This window comes from Nannospalax galili, unplaced genomic scaffold (genome assembly GCF_000622305.1).
Source record: "Nannospalax galili isolate Female #2095 unplaced genomic scaffold, S.galili_v1.0 scaffold309, whole genome shotgun sequence".
NCBI classification, from domain to species: Eukaryota; Metazoa; Chordata; class Mammalia; order Rodentia; family Spalacidae; genus Nannospalax; species Nannospalax galili.
Genome location: NW_008359589.1, coordinates 1267946 through 1287161, shown reverse-complemented (window position 1 = coordinate 1287161; position 19216 = coordinate 1267946). Strand labels below are relative to the sequence as shown.

At 49.1% G+C, this 19216-nt stretch overlaps 1 protein-coding gene across 1 annotated transcript in view; it reads right to left on the bottom strand.

Moving 5' to 3' along the window:
• Nucleotides 1–19216, bottom strand: part of Slc26a9 (solute carrier family 26 member 9) — a 26892-nt gene continuing 7676 nt past the window's right edge. The window contains exons 2-21 of the mRNA XM_008823356.1: nucleotides 18598–18740; nucleotides 15943–16082; nucleotides 15690–15800; nucleotides 14653–14828; nucleotides 13093–13257; nucleotides 12349–12501; nucleotides 11977–12059; nucleotides 11127–11274; nucleotides 10260–10373; nucleotides 10002–10079; nucleotides 9334–9429; nucleotides 7328–7434; nucleotides 6515–6584; nucleotides 6334–6426; nucleotides 6084–6197; nucleotides 5306–5590; nucleotides 4345–4399; nucleotides 3193–3338; nucleotides 1226–1297; nucleotides 1–48 (exon numbers count right to left, since the gene is read on the bottom strand). Of these exons, the coding sequence (XP_008821578.1) occupies nucleotides 1–48; nucleotides 1226–1297; nucleotides 3193–3338; nucleotides 4345–4399; nucleotides 5306–5590; nucleotides 6084–6197; nucleotides 6334–6426; nucleotides 6515–6584; nucleotides 7328–7434; nucleotides 9334–9429; nucleotides 10002–10079; nucleotides 10260–10373; nucleotides 11127–11274; nucleotides 11977–12059; nucleotides 12349–12501; nucleotides 13093–13257; nucleotides 14653–14828; nucleotides 15690–15800; nucleotides 15943–16082; nucleotides 18598–18722 (2379 nt within the window). The 5' untranslated portion in view covers nucleotides 18723–18740. The remainder of the gene's footprint in view (nucleotides 49–1225; nucleotides 1298–3192; nucleotides 3339–4344; nucleotides 4400–5305; nucleotides 5591–6083; nucleotides 6198–6333; nucleotides 6427–6514; nucleotides 6585–7327; nucleotides 7435–9333; nucleotides 9430–10001; nucleotides 10080–10259; nucleotides 10374–11126; nucleotides 11275–11976; nucleotides 12060–12348; nucleotides 12502–13092; nucleotides 13258–14652; nucleotides 14829–15689; nucleotides 15801–15942; nucleotides 16083–18597; nucleotides 18741–19216) is intronic.

Genomic DNA, 19216 nt, shown 5'->3' with positions numbered 1-19216 from the left:
TCACAGGACAGTCAGGGTCTCTGTATGAAACATGCTTCCGAACATGTCCTGCAGGGACCACAGGAAGGAAGGGCAAGAGGAAAGGAAGGCATTAGAGTCAGATTGCAACCAAGAGGGGACCACAGACTGCGGGCCAGAATGAAGCATCTGTTAGTGAGTTTGTGTTTCAAATGAACAAGGGAAAGGCAGGTTAGCCTAAGAGATGAACTGGTACAGAGAGATGAAAGTACTAGCATCTAATCGTGACTTGTCCTCCCCACCCCACACCCTACCGCCCCAGTACTATGTGATCTTTAACACTTTGCTCCCTGGATTTCAGCTCCATTTTCTTCATGGGTTGAGATTAGAAAAGTTGTAAATTGTTTCTGTCCCACCCAGTTTTTTTCTTCAATGTACTAGAGATTCCAAGGGGGTACAGAAATTAGTCTGTTAAATTTCAGATGTTTCTCACCTGCCATTAGCCTTCTGAGAGACCTATTCAGAGGGCCATGGAATGCAACCTCCCCACCCCCCAAACGGGAAGAGAGATGTTATTTTTAACAGATCCAAAGCAACATTTCTCTAAATTTAATACCTGGTTTCTTTTCATTCTCAGTGCTGGAATAGTGATAAATTTTACAGGCCCTGAGGGGATACTGGCCCCTCCTGCTGCATAGCTTTTAGTTCTAACAGCCTATCCAGTCGAGTGATAATTCATTTGTGCTCCTAAATAATTTCATGAGATTCTTCCAGAATACCATTTCCAAAGGACAGAGGTCTTTGCTCAATGCTTTATTATGCCCACCTGACAACTGTGTCAGTGAACAGTAGGTGTTCCATAAACATCTAAAGAATTAATGAAAGGACAAATGGCTCCTCCCACCAATCCTGTGGGAACAAATATTATCCACATATCTCTTATTTTACAGATAATAGCAACAGGGAGCCAATGGTGTCATGTGACTTGCCCATATTCACAGGGTTGGTGCATTGGCGAGTTAAGCATAGGTATCAGTTCTCTAGGACTTGGTCCAGTGACTCTTTCCTTAAGATGCCCCTGTGTCTCTCCTCCCTCCCACTTTCTGTGCAAGAGAAGAGTTAAGATATTTCATTTAAAGAAAGATAGAGATGAAATCTTGCCACCTTCAAGGTGACTGCTCTGGACTGGAGATGACAGCCAGTGAACACCTTCAATTGGAAGGAGTCTTCTTCCTTCCCCTTTCTCACTTCTTATCCCTCTGCTTACCTGCTCTAAGTCCCAGTAGCTGGGGCCATCCTCTTCTGAATCATACAAGGTGAACTCAGCATCCCCTGGAGCCTAAAGGGAGGGAAGTGGGTGCAGGCTGAGCTCAGGTGTCAGAACAGCAGCAGGTGTGTGGTAGCAGGAAGGGTGCCTGGTAGACCATAAAGGACCCTGTTTCCCGGAGCCCTTGTTCTCTGGTCCTTCCCTCTCCCACCTGCCTAATGAAACAGCACAGCTATGGGTAGGTGCCATAGGGACTGTCCTTGTGTGCCTGTAATATATATAGGCAGGGAGGTACTGGTTGCCTAGACTTGAGAAATTCCTTTCCTCTATAATTCTGTAAAGGTAAAATAGTCAACTCCATTTGCTGGCTTTCTCCCTCTCCATGTTGTTGGAAAGGAGTATGTATACAAGTGTGTATAATTTATAATAAGTTTAGAAGATATATTATAAATTATTTGTAAATATAGAAGCAACACATTGCACTTAAGCGGTAACAACTGGATATTATTTATGTATGGACAATTAATGAGGATTTCCCCAGATTCTTCTAATTTGCTCTGTGGGTAAAGCTTCTCTAATGTGGAGGGTGGGGTAGGAGTGCTGTGTCTTAGGCACTCTTTCAGCATTTGACTTCACCTTCATCAGTCTCTTTAAAAAAAATTTTTTTTGGTCTTTTTTGAGACAGTGTCTCTCTGTAGTCCCAGCTGTCCTGGAACTCACTAAGTAGACCAGGCTGGCTTTGAACTCACAGAGATCCACCTGCCTCTGCCTCCGGAGTGCTGGGATTAAAGGCATGTGCCACCACACCTGGCTCTTTTAAAATTTTTGTTTTATGTGTATGAGTAGTTTGCCTGCATGCATGTAAGTGCGCCCATGTTGTGCAATGCCCAAAGAAGCCAGAAGAGGGAATCAGATGCCCTGGAACTGGAATTATGGCCAGCCTGGTTAGGCATCATATGGTGGTAACTGAACCTGGGTTCAAAAGCAGTCAGTGCTCTTAACTGCTGAGCCAACTCTCTGCCCAGATCTTCATCGGTCTTCTAAGTCAAAGAGTAAATCATTGCTCTAGTGCCAGAGAATCCTCCTTCTCTTTTCCTTTTTCTGTTTCTCTGTCTCTGTCTCTTCCTGTCTGTCAGTCTCTGTCTCTTTCTGTGTCTGCCCCCCCCCCCGAGGCTGGGGACACAAACACAGTCTTGGGAGGCCAAAGGTAGGGCTGAGCTAGGAGATGGCCTGTGGGGTGAGAGATGACTGGGGCTGACTCTTCAGCTTTCTAGAGTCCTAGACAGAATTATTTGTATCTCTCTTGTGTACCACTCACTGGGTTAGTAAATTAAATGTCAAGAGGCTGAGACAAAACCCAGACTCAGCCTCTCCATTCCTCTCAGCCTGAGATCTCTAAGCCCTGTTAAATGAAAACAGGCACCTCCTCCCTACCCTCCACCAAAGAGTAAAGGCAGTGTCTGGTGAGCCTCCATACAAAAACAGCATTCAATAAAAGCATATCTTTATATAAAATGTACAATTATCATTTAATACTAAACAAAAACAAAGGAAAAGCTCTGTGTTAGTAGGTAATGGTTGATGGTGCCCATTCTATGGACAGGGGTTCTGAGATTCAAAAGAGTGAGCTGGCAGAACTGGCAATGAACTCACACATTTTACTGGCTTTCTTTCTTTCTTTCTTTCTTTCTTTCTTTCCTTTCCTTTCTTTTCCTTTCCTTTCTTTCCTTTCTTTCCTGTCTGTCTGTCTTTTTGAGACAGGGTCTCCCTGTAGCCACAGCAGACCTGAAACTCACCATGTAGACCAGGCTGGCCTCAATCTTACAGAGATTCACCTGTCTCTGCCTCCCCAGTGCTGGGATTAAAGGTGTGCTGTGCCCGGCCCACTCCTGGTTCTTTTTAAAGTCCCATTGGTCTGCTGTTTGAGAGCCCTGGAGCCCAGGATTCCTCAGGGTTTGAGCCCTTACCCCTTGGAAGCTGTGTGCTGGAGCCACTTCCCTGGTATTTGCCTGGGCAAAGAGAACTGCATCATGGATACTGGGGAACACATGGCTGCGCTGTACACACCCATCCTCAAAGACACCTCCGTGGCTGATATCATTGTACACCTGGGCTGGAAGGAGGCAAGGTTATCTTGAGAAAAAGAAAACAGCAGTGGTAAATTGGAGCTGGAGGGAGGGAAAGAGATGAGGGGAGTTGTGTGTGTGTTGGGGGAGTGGGGGGAAGGAGCTGTGTGTGTGTGTGTGTGTGTGTGTGTGTGTGTGGGTGTGTGTGTTGATTGAGGGGGAGGAAGGGAGCAGAGGCCATGGTATTGACACTGCAATATCAGTTCTGGACAGCAGAGGGCAACATGAGCTTGAAAATGCTGACCCTCAACCCCCGTAGAAGGAAGCTGTTGGATTTAGGAAGCTGGGGCTCGTCAGGAAAAGCTAATGAGGAGACTGCTGCTGATCTAAGCCCCTGAGGCTCATTTTTCCTATTATTTGCCTAGATCGGTCCTGAAACTTCCAAAAGGAGGTGAAACCCTCACTCTTTCCAATTTTGGAGCTTGTTTTTGGGAGTGTTCAGTAAGGGTAAGAGGAATGAATACGCATCCCCACTGAACACACTGACTGCCACTTTAGGTTCCCTCCCAGTGTGGGGGCTGCAGCGCTCTGCTGGGTGGGGTCTGACTCTCTAGGAAGCTGGATGTGCATGCCCCCTCCTGCTCTTATTTTCTCCTGGGACTATGTGCACTCTCTGAGCTTGGCACATGTGTTAATGGGGTGAATGTCTGTGCCATGCAGCATGTCCTTGGAGCTGTGTAGCCCACCCTTTGGAAACTGTGTGCATACGTCCCTGGGAAGACAGGGTATGTGACTACTCTGCACTTGTATAGATTCATGGATTTGGAAAGGATCCCAAGTTAATCTAGCCAAACTTCTAATTTACAGGGCTGGAAATGGATCCCCAGACAGATACAATGATTTGGCTGACTTAATATTTGAATCTGTCAACAGCAGATAGAAGTTTGGGGGGAATATTAGGGTGCTTTCATTTCATGACCCACCAGCCTGTTCCCACCATAACACTTCTCTAGCCTTCCAGTCCACTAAATGCCCCCCTCCCCAGTTTCTTACCATGGATGTTTACCAGGAAGATCTGGACTCCAATCTTCCCATAGGTGGAGCTTAGCTAGAAGGTTGGGGTGGGGGGGGGGTAAAAGGGAGATAAAAGGAAAGGAATGTTCTGAGTGGGTCTCGAAAGTGACTCACAAAATGCACTTCAGAGGGGGAAGCCAAACAAATAAGCAGTCTTGAGGGCCCTGGCAGCCTTGGGCAAGAGTGGCAGAAAGCACCCCACTTCTCTCTGGAGTGTTGGCCCAAGACGTCTCTGGAAAGTGGCGGAAATGGGGCTTTGCCAATGTGGCAGACACTTAAAGTCACCATGGCCCCTTTTAAGGGGAGATCTCTGCTTTCTGTGATTAGAACCAAGGCTCTACCAGGCAAGCTTTCACCGAAGTCCAGCCTAGAGAAGCCAGCTGAGGCTGAGGCCAGGGAGTAGCCTTTACTGTCTCTGCCTGGTGGTGATATCAGCCTGTAGATAATCTGTGCTCCTCGGTTTCCCAGGCTTGCCTCCATCAGAGTCACCCTGAGGCTTGCTGATAACCCTGACATTGACAGGGCCACTGAGAAATGATAAGTCCTTCTATTCACATTGTCCCCCAGCTGCCTGTTTGGCCTGAGCATAGGGACACTGGTGCTATGCTTTATTCTCTCCTAGGTTGGCTGTGAGTGTGGGAAGGGGCAGTAGGTCATGAACCAGGGAACAAACTGGCCTCTAGTCAGAGGACCCCAGGTGGGTTCTGGGGATTTGAGAAAGAACTCAGGGTAGCCCTGGTGGGTGGCTTGGAGCCCAGGGAGTGCTCCCCAGACCTTCATTGTCCTGGACCTGGCCTGCAGAGCACATTCATCCTGGTCACATCTGGGGCAAGGAGTCCCTAGGGCCTGGAACTCCCTGAGTTAGTTCAAACGAGGGCCCTGAAGGAAGGGAGCATAGGTGAGCTAGACTTTGGTACATACCATTTCCCTGAGGCCTTACCTTGGCTAGGGCTTTGATGCCCATTAAATCTACAAAGCTGACTCCACTCATGTCCAGGATGAGGGTGTGGAAGGTGACAAAAGGTGGGACACTGGCTAGAGTGTCACTAGGTTCACTGGGGGACTGAGCAGAAGCTGGCAGCTCACATGGGGCAGCTGCTGAGGTGTCATCTGGGCTGAAGGTGATATAAGATATGCTGGTGTCAGTGGCAGGTGCTTGGTTGTTGTTGGGGTCGGTAGAGGGGCCGCTTTCAAAGTCTTGCTGGAGTTCCTGCAGGGAGACTGTCTGAGGGTAGGAGGGGGACAGTTAGGGACTGTGGTACAGAACCTGAAGCTGGGGCAGGGAAGGCAGAGGCAAAGGTTAAGATCTTAGCTTGGTGGTAAATACAGGCCTCTCCTAAAGCCTCTTCCTGTGGGAAGCTTACAAGCTCTTCTCTTCTACCCCAAAGTGGGAGGATTCTTCTAGAGGCCCAAAGATTCCCTAAGACAGCAGGGCTCCTGTGTACTTGCTCAAGTATGTCAGCTTCCCCCAAACTCCTATCCCCATCCCAGCCTGGGCTTCCAGGAACTTCTTGCTGCTCCCCATCTGGCATTCATAGGTCCATGGGCAATGTCTTATCTTAGCCAAGAGTAGGGTGCCATGGTTACCCTGGGAGCTGGCAGCTCTCACCCAAGAAGAGTGCCCAGCTGTGCTCTTAGACACTTTCTGTCTCTCAAGGTGCTGGAGGCTGTGAGCCAGGGGCAAGATCAGAATGGGCATGGTCCTGGCCTCAGTTCACCTTGGTTTTCATGAAGAGGGACTTCCTCTGCTGTGTAGGCATTGCCATCCTCTTCTCTTGCTTCCGGAGATATTTCTGTTTGGCGAGCAATACTTTCTGGGGGTCCATACCTGTCTGTGGAGAGAGAGTCAAGAGCACTCTTGACCTCTACCCTTTGTAGGGTAGTCTGCCCTTGTCGCCAAGTCCCTGTCCATTTCCATCTTCTGACCACTCTTTTCAGCCTTTCTGGTCATCAAGGATGGCACCTTACCTTGGCAATGACCTTTTGCCTGAAGATCTCTGAGTTGGCAAAGTAGAGAGGGGAGCAGTAAGTGACAATCTTAACCCCCTCAATTTCCTGGACCTGTGACAGGGAGACTGAGCTCAGGTCACAGAATGGGCTTGTGGAGGGGACAGAGTGAAAGGGAGAAGTCAAAGCTTGGATCACCTACCCTATTGTAGGTTTTAGGGTTCACATAGATGTCAGTGTCCATGACCTGGACCAGAGCAGAGCCGTTTCGACTAGATGAAGGGGGAAGAAAGTAAGAGGATGCTAACAGCCTGGAGCGATGCTAGGGTGGGGGCCAGGCAAAGCCAGACTGTCAGCATCCTGTCCTCATGCGGGTTTATTTGTGTTAGTCTTTGTGCCCTTAGGGCCCATGCTTGGTGGCCTATGGCTAGTCTATGACCAGGAAGATGACAGGAGGGATCTTGATGGAGCTCTTACACTGGGGTTTGGGGGGAAAAGGGATGAGGGTACATAAGGTGATGAACTTAAGTGGCTGCAAAGTCAGTACTCCTGGTTCTGAGTTTATAAGATGAAAAGACAAGGTTTCTCCATCACTCAGCACCCTCCTTGCCCACAGCCTTGCCCCTCTATGGTGCCCTTGGCTTCTACTACTGAATTCTTATTTAGGAAGAGCACAGAACCTGTCCTCTGCCCTGGTCTTTCCTGGTGAGGTCCTATTTGGGCTGTGGGTCTGGTGGTACTTCTGAAAGTGCCCCTTCTTTACCCATTTTCCCTCACCCCAAGCCCCCTGAGACCACGCTGGTTTGTTCTAGGGTTTTAGAATACAGCAAATAGTTCAGCCTGGGTCCATAATCCTGGCTGTGTCATGTTCTTCTGAGGTCTGGCAGCATGTCCTGTGCCAGACCCAGAAGGTAGAAGGTATGATGGACTATGCTAGGCCTTGGCTTGGGAGCCCCCTGGCATGTTGGTCTAGCAACCCCATGCTGTTCTAGGGAGGGAGAAGGTTGTCACTTACAACTGGGTCTGGAAGACCACTACCAGGATGGAGAAGGCGACACCCACTGCTACACCATATGGCAGACTCAGGAAGAAGGAGGAGAGGAAGCTCACCACCCAGACACACTGTGAGGAGAGAGATGTCAAAAGCAGGCCTGGGGAGAAAAACTGCCTCTTTCTGAAAGTCTTCTGAGATTAGCCAAGACCCTTCTCTGTCAGCTTAGCTCAGACTTCTTCTCCCCTTTGACTTCATTTTTGCAAGATTCCTGTGATTGTGATTTTGTTTACCTGTCTGTTTCTCTTACATTGAGTATAGCTCTTGATCTTGTGCTTTTTTTTTGGCCGTTCTTGTGATTGAACGCAGGGTCTCACATGCTAGATGAGTACTCTACTGTTAACACTCCAGCCCTGGTCTGAGGCCTACCTTTAAAATAGAAATCTAGACTTCTATTTTAATAGAAAATAGAAGCATGCACAGGGAGATGGAAGGAAATAGTGGGAAGAGCATGCCCTTCAGAGGCACTGGGGTTCAATGCTTGGCTCCATACTGTACAGCTGTGTAACCTATAACTAGTCCACAATAGGAGAGCGAGGCCTACTCTGTGAGGGGACTAAGGGGTCAGAGAAGCATTGGTCCTATCCTTGCAATGTGCTCTTAAATAAATGTGAACTCCCTTCCTGTCTAACAACGAGATGTGCCTGCTTTGAAAGGTACTCAGCTCTTGAATAGACAACTTGGGGCTGGGAGTCTGGTTGTATGGCTTGTCCCTTATCCCTTAGAAGTCCCCAACTGGCTCTAAAGGAATCAGCCTGTTGAGATACCTGTAGAGAAGTGCTGTGAAGATCAAGTGGAAACACAGCACCATATGGTTATAAGGGACTACGGCTGTAACAGGGAGAGGGGTGCCATGTGGTAAAAGCAGACTCTTGGGCTGGGAGTTAGGATACTAGTTTCTTCCTGTCCCCACTGTCAATGGGAGACCCCAGAGGGACCATATACTTCCTTACTTTAAGGATTTTCTTCCTTGCCTGGCATGGGCAAGCCTCTGCTCCCCAGAGACAAGACAGCCTAGAGTTCTGGAGCCCAGCTTGGAGTTTCCATTCAGACCTTGGTATTTTCTTCCTTCACAGCCTCTGATGATTAATTTATTTAACCATCTGAGCTTCTATTTTGTCATCCTTGAAAGAGATTAGTAAGTCTCGTCTCTAGGCTATGGTGGGCTTAAATGGAGATAAGGCAGCATTGTCAGTACACTAGAGCCTCTGTCACTATGGCCTGTGAAGGCACAGCTGCACTATGTGACTAATTGCAGCAATAAGTCACACTTGGGCAGGATGTTTATGGTAGTATGGTGCTTTCCCACTGTGATCTCATCTAATCCTCAGAACCAGTGTGTGATGCAGAATACAACTTTACTCCATGTACAAACGAGGAAATAGAACCCCAGAGAAGCCTAGAAACTTGCTCAGCATCCTGGTCTTCTGGATTTATATTCTGAACTTTTGTAGTTGTTGTGTTTGTTTGTTTGTTTTTGACAGGGTCTCCCTAGTCCCAGCCTGCCTGGAAGTCACTATGTGGACCAAGCTGGACTCACAGTCACAGAGACCTGCCTGCTTCTGTCTAAGCGCTGGGATTAAAGGCATACACCACCATGCCCAGCATATTCTAAACTTTTCTCCAGAATGATTTCTTGTTGATCATAAATGCAATTCAGACTGCATGCAGTTTACTAGTATGATCCCATGTCTTCTTTGTACACAACCCCAAGGGTGAAAGTCTATAAAATGCCCACTTTCACAGATGGGGAAGTTGAGTTCAGAGAAGTGAAGAAACTTATTTGCTACAGAGTCAGGGACCAACGGAGTTAGGATTGAACACAAAATGGCTCACTCCAAAGCCTGGCGTCTTAGCACTGGGCTATGCTAACTAAGGAGCAACAGATAAGAATACTCTCCCTCAGGCTAGGGCTTGGGGTTAGAGGAGGGCAGGGGCATGGATGGGCCTGAAGACTGCCCCAAACTTACACAGTCCAGCTTGTTCTTCCTCCACAGGTAGTAGGGGTCACTGAGTTGCTTGAGGGAATTCTTGAGGTTGACAGCTATCAGGGCTCCCAGCACAGCCTGGAGAAGCAGAGCATGGCTTCATGTCCCTTGGGGTAGCCCCTTCATCTTGCCTTTCCTACACACACCTGACCCTGGAGCCCAGCAGGACAAAGTTGGAGTTCTAGAATACTTCTTTGGCAAAGATACTCCCTACCCTCAACTCTCCCCTCAGTCTCAGGATTGGAAACTGCAGTTTTTTGAGCCATGAGATTCATTCTGGGCCCGGCTTTGTCCTCCCCTTTCCCTATGTTCCTGAATGGCCCATGCCTACATTTTTCTAAGGGGCTATGTGGATGCCTTGTACTCCCAGATACTTTGTTCATTCTTTGGCCTAGGACTAGGACTCCCAGAAGGCCAGAGACTGAGATCAATTTTGCACAGTGAGCTGTCTCACCAGACAGGTCAGACTCTCAGCCTGTTTCCCTCACCTGTAGAATGGGGGAATAAAATCACTATTGTCTACTCCATAGGCTGATGGACACGAAGTGTGACTATGACAGTACTTTGCAATCTTTCGAGTGCTATTCCTACTCTTAGGACTGTTCTTGCTGGAGGCTGTCATTGTTTGCTGCTCTCAGTTGGGCTCTTACCTTGGGGAGAGGGTACAGATAGGACCCCAGGACCAACATGGTGATCATCACCACCAGAGACACACACAGGCTCGCCACCTAGTCAGAGGAAGAGTTGGGAGCAGGTGGGTATGAAAGTCTTCTCCCTACTCATTTCCCTGCAGATCTTTGGTGGAGTGGAGGCTAGATGGGGAAGAGTGGCCTGCTGTGGTATCTGGGCTTCTCTGGGATGATCACTGTGTTTCCACTCCTACCCCAGTCTCCCAGGACAAGGCTCACCTGGGACTTTCCTCCAGCCCCATCCACAGCCAAAGTGACAGAGAGAGCACAGCAAATGACATGGATTTTAAAGAAGGAGCCAAAGAAGTTGCTGCAGCCCAGAGCAATCATCTCCTGTAGGGAGAGGGGAGGTTTGGTGGGGAGCAGTGTTCAAATGCAACCAGCTGTGCAAGCAGGGTTTTGAGCCCATGACTTGAGAGTGACTCTGATGTTGTACAGCCATATACTACCACTCAAAAGTCAGCCTCAGGGCTGGGGAGGTGGTTCATCAGGTAAAGTGCTTGCTGTACAAGCATAGGGACCTGAATTCAGATCCCCAGCCACCCATGTAAAAAAAGTGAGCATGGTGGTGCAGGTCTGCAATCTCAGTGTTGGGGAGGCAGAGACAGGAGGATTCCTTAGAGCTAACTGGTTAGGCAGTGTAGCCAAGCAGTGAGCTCCAGGTTCAGTAAGAGATCCTGCCTCAAAAAAAGAGACCTAGGAAGATATTAGATGTTAACTGCTAGCCTACACACACACACACACACACACACACACACACACACACACATTCATACATATGTGCATACACATGAACACATATGCTCTCCTGTGAGACCCCTCATCTGCCAAAAAGGAAAAAAAAGGAAGCTTAATAAAAAGAGATCAGTCTCTTGGGTCCCATCCCCTACCCCCTCCTGCCTCACCTTAAAGAGCCCAAGGCATCTTTCTCTCCCACTTTTTTGTGGTCCTGGAAATGGAACCCAGGCCTCTTGCATGCTAGGCAGGGGCTCTATCCCTGAGCCATATCTCCAGCCCCCTAGGCTGTCACTAGTAGGTTTCTGTGGGTCCATCCTTCCAAGCCCTGCTAAGGACAGCCAAAGTTACCTGGTTAGAATCCACATCATAGCCGTGCTTGCTGGCCAGGGTTCGGCCCATAGCCAGATTGATGACATAGCCCACAATTGCCAGGGAGAAGGCTGTTCCCACCATATCCTTCCACTGTGAAACCACTGGTGACACTGGAGTAGGGAACCTGCAGAGGAGCCAAAGGAGGCAAGGCACAGGGGTGTGAGGGGAAAAGGTGGAGTGTCCTCCCCTCCCCCGTATGCCAGGGTCTCTGTATGACTTTCCTCACTTCATCACTACAATCAGAGGGCAGGTTCTATCACTCCTGTTTTTCAAAGGAGTAAGCTAGGCTTTAGAGACCTAACTTGTCCAGGTCACTAAGCTGGTAAGTGGGAGGTCTTTATTTGTTTGTGCCCAGATCCTGAACTCTTTCCACACACTAGTCTGTAGACTCCTTGTCTCCCTTCAGCTGTTTCAACTCTGTGGGACAAGCTTTGCCCCTGTCTTCCTGAGTCCAGCATGGTACCTGGCACAGCATAGATACCCAGGGGATTTGGTTTCTCTTGGTGCCTTCCAAGAGAGTCTTCCTTAGAGGTAGGTTGAGAGCTAGCAAAGGGGCTGCTCAGAGAGAGAGAGAGAGAGAGAGAGAGAGAGAGAGAGAGAGAGGTTGTTTGATGGCATCCATTGCATGAAACTTACAGGGATTGGGTGGCAAGCAGTTTAGACTCACTTTTCATAAATCAGCCAGCATGGGCTGGTAGCATGGCTCTTCTGGGTCAGGGTCATACAAGTTTCTAATGCACTTTCACCCAGAGCCTCTCATCTCCATCAGGGCCCCAGCTCTGGTGGAGAATGGGGTAGGGCTGGCCTCTTGGCAACCTGGACTTACCCATGTTGGATCTCTCCCACGATCTGCATGTGATATTTTTGGGGCATCTTGAAGCTCCCAGAGATAGCTGTTGCCACAATCACCTGCAAACCCCAAAGTGGAGAATGGGGATTGGCACTTAGTTGGGGCTAGGGCAGGAGCCTTTCCCATGTATTTTCTGTGGGAGCCCTAAATCCCATTATTTTGCCTCTTTAGGGTAGAGTGGATGAGAGAGACAGCCTGAGGAACCACATATAGGGGAATGGAATGAATTCACATGTTGACTTCCTATCTCATTGCTAGGGGATGGAATCGAGGGTTGGACAGGGGTTCCACTTTTCACAATCCCTCTAACCTGGCCCCGCAAACCCCAACTCCAGACAAGGTTCTCACCACGATCATCTCCGTAGGGATGGGGAAGCGGATCTTGTGCATGTAACGAGCATTGAGTTCCTTTACCAGCACCAGAAAGATACCGCTGATCAGGGCGAAGATGAGTGAAGCGATGTTGGTGTGGGGGAGGTTTTTGCAAATGTCAATGAAGGTCTAAAGGAGAGAGCATCACAGGCTCCCACCCTTTATCCCACACTGCCCTCCCCTTGGGTGCCTGACCAGGGAAGAGATGCCAACAGTTCATTGGCAACATACGAAGGTGGAACACAGCCCTCTCCCACTATCCTTGCCCAAAGGGCTTGTCCAGAGTGCATGCCTTCTTATTTTTATTTATGTTTATGTGTCTCTGTGTATTTCTGCCATGTGTGTGCAGGTGCCTGTGTAGGCCAGAAGATCTAGAATTACAGGTGATTGTGAACCACCTGATGTGGATGTTAGGGACTTTAAGAGGCACCCACATAGGCATACTTTCTTTTTCTTGTGAGAGTTTAAACTAAAAGGGGATAGGCTTCCCAGGCAAAGGAGTTGAGTCACTGGAATGGGGCATGGTTGGAGGGTACATCTCCCTTTCTGCAGAGGTTAACCACAGGGAGCTTCAGTGAGTGCTTGAGGCTATGTGTTAGATCCCCTCCCCAAGGAGAGAACCCCTTGGAATCCCCTCTTCCCAGTGGCCCAGGCTCACAGCCTTTTAAGGCAGTGAACACTGCCCCAGCCATGCCCCCCTGCAGGGAGTTCTGGACTCACAAAGACAATGGAGCCTGGGCCTGTGTAGGAGGGGATGGTCAGGCCGAAGATATACTTGAGCACTGAGATCAAGATCTGCAGGCCGGCAGCTGTCATGAAGCCCCGGATGAAGGACTCCGAGAGGTAGATAGCAACAAAGCCAAATTGCATGAACCCCAGGCCCATCTGGAAGGAAGAAAGGGCCAGTAGAGACCATGATGGGTCACTTGCTCTAACACCTGCCTGACACATAGCCAGGCCCAGAGCCTTATGCAGCTCTGAGACAGCAGGGACTCAGGGAAAACCTGAAAAAACCTTGTCCTGCCCCTCACTGTGCCCTGGGCGCCTGCCACCAGACCTTTAGTTCTTTCAGTGGATAGCCTCTTTGTCCTTTTGCCACTTCAGCTTCAGTTTTCTTATCTTAAAATAAACCTGGTCCTCCTCCAGTGCCACCTGTTACCCAACCTAAAACTTGAGAGCCACTGCCTTACCTCCCACATGTAGTTTATCACTAAGAGCTATTAATACTCCTGGCAAAATGTTCCTTCTACTCACCCCCATCCCCCTCTCTATGGATACCACCCTGTCCCTCCTACTTTTGCCTCTGCAGAGTCTCCCAAGAGGGCCCTGCTTTGGTTCTAATGTACCAACCAGTATTGCTCTGTAGCTACAGGATCCAAGATGCTGCCAAGGAGATAGATTCCAAAGTTCACTGTTGGGCCCTGCCTACCTTTCTGCCTTTCTCTGCCCTCTAGCCACATCAAACTGTTTGCTGTCCCCTTCCTGGTCTGACTGTACTTCTGGCCTCAGTGCTTTGGGATGCTGTTCCCTCTGTCTGGACCAGCCTTCCCACCTGTTCATTCAGTCACTGGTTAACTTCTACTGGCCTTTTCAGTTTAAGGTCAAATGTCATCTCCTCTTGAGGATTTCCCTGACTCTCTTCTGGGTTCCTATAGCCACTGTTCATCTCTCTACTGTGCTGCTTATCTCATCGTGGCACACAAATTAGCTGTTGACATGGTTACTTCCTTTGTCCTGCTTGGAGCCTTGTGAACTGGGCCTCTTTCTTACTTATCTTTGTGTCTTCAGGGCCTAGCCTAGTTCTTGGCAGAGCAAAACAATCAGAAACCACTGAGTGATGAATGAATTACAAGTGCTCTCTGAGGTGCCTGGTGCCGTTGTACTCTGCTACACTGCTTCTCTCTTCAATGCCAGCTGAAGCCTTTGTGTTCCTAGCTAGAAGTTCAGCTTATGTAGTATACCTGTGGCTTTGGCCTGCAGAGGTTGGAGGGGCTAGAGGGCTTCTGGCAGAGAGTAGGATTTCTCCAAGGGACATCTGAGAGAGGTCATGAGTCTCTGGGCAGACTTTATTCTTGATAGTTCTACTAGGGCCACTGCTAGACATAGGGAAGAGACTCTGAACTATTTTTAAGGTTCCTATTTGACCTAGGATGGGGAAGAGGAAGGAGAAAGAACTCTAAATCAGCTTTAACATAACTTTAGGGGGTTTGAGGCAGGGCTAGGGTGGTCTGCTACTTCCTGGGGTGGGCCTCTGGTAGGGCTAGGGGCTCTGCCTCTCACCTGGATGACGGCAGTCAGGCAAGCAAGTGTTGCTGACACATGCAGCCTTTCTGCCTCCATGGCGGCTGTGTCCACATAGCTCTCATTGGTTGCATTGTCGAAGAGCCGGAATTTTGACTCTGGGGCCAGCTGCAGACAGATGTTACCCACCAGGATGCTGATAACGGCAAAGGTACCTGTGGTGCCCCATTCAGCCAGCAAAAATCAGAAGTTTGGAGCATACCCATGGAAGTGACCAAGGGACCCAGCCCAGGAATATGTACCAACCCCAGAAGAATGGATCCCCACATCCTTACACCTCTACCAGCACAATTACCAGCAGTCATGTCTAGCTGCCACAGATACCTTCCCAAGTCATGTACATCCTTGTCAAAATTATTTCACTGGGGGCTGGAGAGATGGCTCAGTGATTAAGAGCACTGGCTGCTCTTGCAGAGGACCCAGATTCGATTCCCAGCACACATGGCGGCTAACAACCATCTGTAACTCCAGTTCCAGAGGATCTAATGCCCTCTTTTGACCTCTGTGGGCATTGCCCGACATGGGTGCACTTACATATATGTAGGCAAAACACTCATACACATAAAATAAAAATAAATGTCTCAAAAACTTATTTCATTGGACATCAACTCAAAAGTGAAGGAGGAACCAGCCCTGTGCCCAGGACCTTTTGCTGCACTCACTTGGCACTTGGCAAGTCCAAGTGTCCCTGCAATGACCTGCTGAGAACAGCCTGGACATTGGATAGGTATTTCTCACATCTGTTTATCCTGGGTAGCATATGGTATAGCTTGTTCTGTCAAGTCTCGCTCTCCTTTCTGGGAGGGAAATGGAATAGGTCATGCTGACTGAGCTCACATGGGTGTAATGATTTGTCCAAGGTCTTTGAGGATCTGGGACTGTCAGTTACCATCCCTTCAGGACTGATGAACATCAGTTCCAGGAGAATGAAGGTGGAAACTGAACTTCCCTCACCATGCCCTTCTATCCTTGAGGTCCAGGTTGTCATGCCTGCCACAAGGGGAGGACAGTCTTACCTGGCACCATCTGGTGTATACCCCCCAGGAAGAAGTAGGTCAGGAGGGGGAAGAAGGAAGAGTAGAGGCCATTGACTGGGGGAAGATTAGCCAGCAAAGCAAATGCCATGCCTACAGGGGACAAAGAAAGTAAAGACTTAGTTCAGGGGTGTAGCTGGATTATAGGGGTCATAGACGGGTGGGGTGGAGATGGGGAAAAGAGGAGGGAGTGGCAAGTTTGGCCTTTCTGAAGGCACCTTTTGGTACCCCTCACCTTGTGGCACTTGGATGCATCCTCCACTGAGTCCACCCAGCAAGTCAGGAATGATGTAGTCTTTGATCTTGTACTTGGGGAGCCAGGAGAGCACAGGCAGCAGCCCCAATACTATGGCTTTGACCTTGGCAGAAGAGCACCTGCAGGAGAACAGGGCAGGTCATAGAGAGATGCTAACATCCTGCTTACTTCACTGCCTCACTTCTGAACAGTGCACTCAGTAGGCTAGTGGGTGCAGAGCCTGCAATGCAGGGACATTGAGGAGAAAATCAGCACTTTTTTCTGGAGAGTATGACAACACATGCTGGGCATCACTGTTGGCTGTCCATCTGGGAATCTACAAGGCTAGGCTTCAAGGTAAAGATGTTATGGTAGCTCAACCTTCTGAGGTGTCAAGTCTGTCCTGGCTCAGGTGGCCTTGGGAGTGTAGGCCTGGGGACCTTCCCTGTACTCCTGCAGCTCTGAGTGCATCCTGTGACATAATTACTTGCCTTTGACTGTTTAGACTGTTTGACTGGCTCACCGTGGTGAGACATCTATGTCTTTCATTCATCTTTGTACCTCCAGATGAGGCATGCATGCATGGCAGAATGAATAAAAGAACTAGTACTGAAAATCCAAGCAGCGGCTGCCACTGCCTTTTCTTCTTGAGCTTCTCCAACAGGCAAGCTCTGTTGTCCCTATAAGGTGTACTCTGCTGACTCACTGCCTTCTACATGTGGTGACTGCAGCACTGTTGTTTGTCCCTGGCAAAGCATCAGAGTAGAAAGGAAGATGGGATAGCTGTTCCTTGGCTAACAGGGTGGGGAGAGTTGATCCCTTCCCTGTTTGCGGAGCACCTGGAGATCCTTTCATGGAAATTCATGAGTGGCAGGAACAAGGGCCTACAAACCCCAAAGGCGACGGCCAGTGGATTGATGACTAGGGGTGAGGGTTGCTTTTCTTCTTCCAAGTGAGAGAACTCAAATACTCTGAGCCCATCTGGGTGACTCACAGGCCTTGTTGATTAGGCTTCCCTTCCTGCCCTTCACCAATCCTATTCTTTGCTGTTGCTTAACAATAGTTTCCCCAACACTGGGGCCTCTGGATGTCACCCAAGGCTGAAACCAACATAGACAATGCTTTATATCCTGGAAAGACTAGGCAGATTTTCTGTCCTAATTAAATGCTTTGCAGAACAGCATCCCACCAGCTTCTGACAGCACAGACTCTTCTGGGGCTTGTGGTACCTTTCATGCATCTGGGACATGCTGAATGGCTTAAATGGATACCTAGAGCCTTGTGCCAGGAGAAAAATAGCCCTGCAGGAGCTCTGGCAGCCTTGCTTCCAGCACAGCAAACTGGAGTCACGATAAGAAAACTGACTGGGGAAAGAGTATAACTCATATGCAAGTAAGTATTCTTGCACCTCTGCCAGGCAAAGCGATCTGAAGTTTGGAAGAAGTGCTGGAAGGAGATGCCAGGCACCTATACAGAAGCCTCAGAAGGAGCTGGGAAGTGAGATTAGCTTTCTAGACATTCATTCATTCATTCATTCATTCATTGATTCAACTAGTGTTTATTGGAGTGCCTTCAGTATACTAGACACTGTTCAAGGCTCTTGTGCCAGCATCATGGATACTGTTAGTTTTCTGCCTCCATTTATGGTTTAATAATCCCTATCTATTAGTACATCAGACCCCTGATTCCTCCACAGAAACAACTTAAATATAAGCTCAGTGGACACAGAGACTGACTGAGCCCATCTGTTTGAGGAGCACAGCTGCAGAGATGGTGTCCAAACACTGGACATACAGGTCTTGACTGTTGCTGGGCAGAGATGGAGCCTCCCAAGAAAAGCAGGGTTGGGCTAAGGCTTTTAGTAAAGACTCAAGCGGGTGATTCCCCCAGCCTGAACCAGTTCCACCTGCAGCTCCACTTTAGCCATTGCCAATGACCTCAATCCAGGTAACTAAATCAGCTGTTTCCCCAGGGGAGTGAGAGAGCATGAGGTCTGCCAGAAGTCTGGGGAGGGAGAGGGTGAATCTCATGACCTCAGGTTCCTGGAGTGTGGGTATGGGTCACTTTGTGCAGCCCCTTCCTTTGAGGCAAGGTTACACAAGCCACTGCCACAGTCCAGGGATCCTAGGGTGGAAAGAACCTGGAGGCTGGTGAGCGCATACTCTAATAGGTCCCCTTCAGAACAGTCTGGGAGTTTAGGGCCTCCTCTAGGAATTTTCTGGACCAGACAAAGAACAAATATCCAAGATGTGATGAGAAAGAGGCATGGGGAGACAGTGCCTCAGGTGCTTTTTGATACACAGGGGCATGGAATAGAGGCACTGATGTCACCAACCACTCAATGTTGTGGCACATCTATCTGTAGCTTCCTTGGACACCCAAGAGAGGTTTGAGTGACTAAGACTGCAAAAGAACCCCACGTATGGGGCAGGAATACCCTACTACCCTCTGAAATTGTTGATGGTTCTTGTTTTTTCTTTCCATCTTCCCTAAGGATCTCAGGACATACAAGTTTACAGGCTCTTAAATTTAGAGTTCAGAACCTCCCCTCCCAGGGCTTCCCTAACACCTTAGGGTGCTGGAGCCTTGACTGGAGCAGGATGGATTTTGGTGAGGAGCAGAGGAAAGAGGAGTCTGGGCTCTGGGCCATATTACCTGAAGGTGTTGCGAAGTTTCTCTCCCACTGGGTACGTCCGGTCCTTCTTCTCAAACTCATCATCAAAGAGGGTGAGAGAGTACGCAGCTCTGTCTACCACGTAGCGGGGCCTAGGCTGGCTCATGTCTGGGGCATTGACAAGCTTTGGGAGAAGCAGAGTATGGGAAGGTGAGGGGCGTCCCTTCCCAGTGCCAGTTGGGGCCTTCTCTTTCTGGTCCTCACTGCAGCAGAGATTTATTCCAGTCTTCCCGCCCCCATCCAGCAAGGTGCCTCCCTTCCTCAGTCAAGTCTTTCCGCCAGACTCACTTCATTTGGTGGCCTTCCTTCTCAGGCACTGATGATACACACACTCGCCCTGGCTGTTTTGCTTGGCACCCAGCACGTGGCTGGCACTCCACACCTGTGACATCACTGTCACTCCTGCTGAACACCAGGCAAAGAGGAGGTGGGAGTAGAAGGGCAAAAGTCACAGCTGGATTCAACATGTTGATTCTATTCTCCCCCAGGCCCAGGCTGGCCCCACAGACTGCTTCCCGCCCCAGGCCTCTGTCTCTCTCTGAAAGGCTTACACCATTCAGTTAGTTGACTTGGAACAAATAGAGAAAACAACCTGCTTGG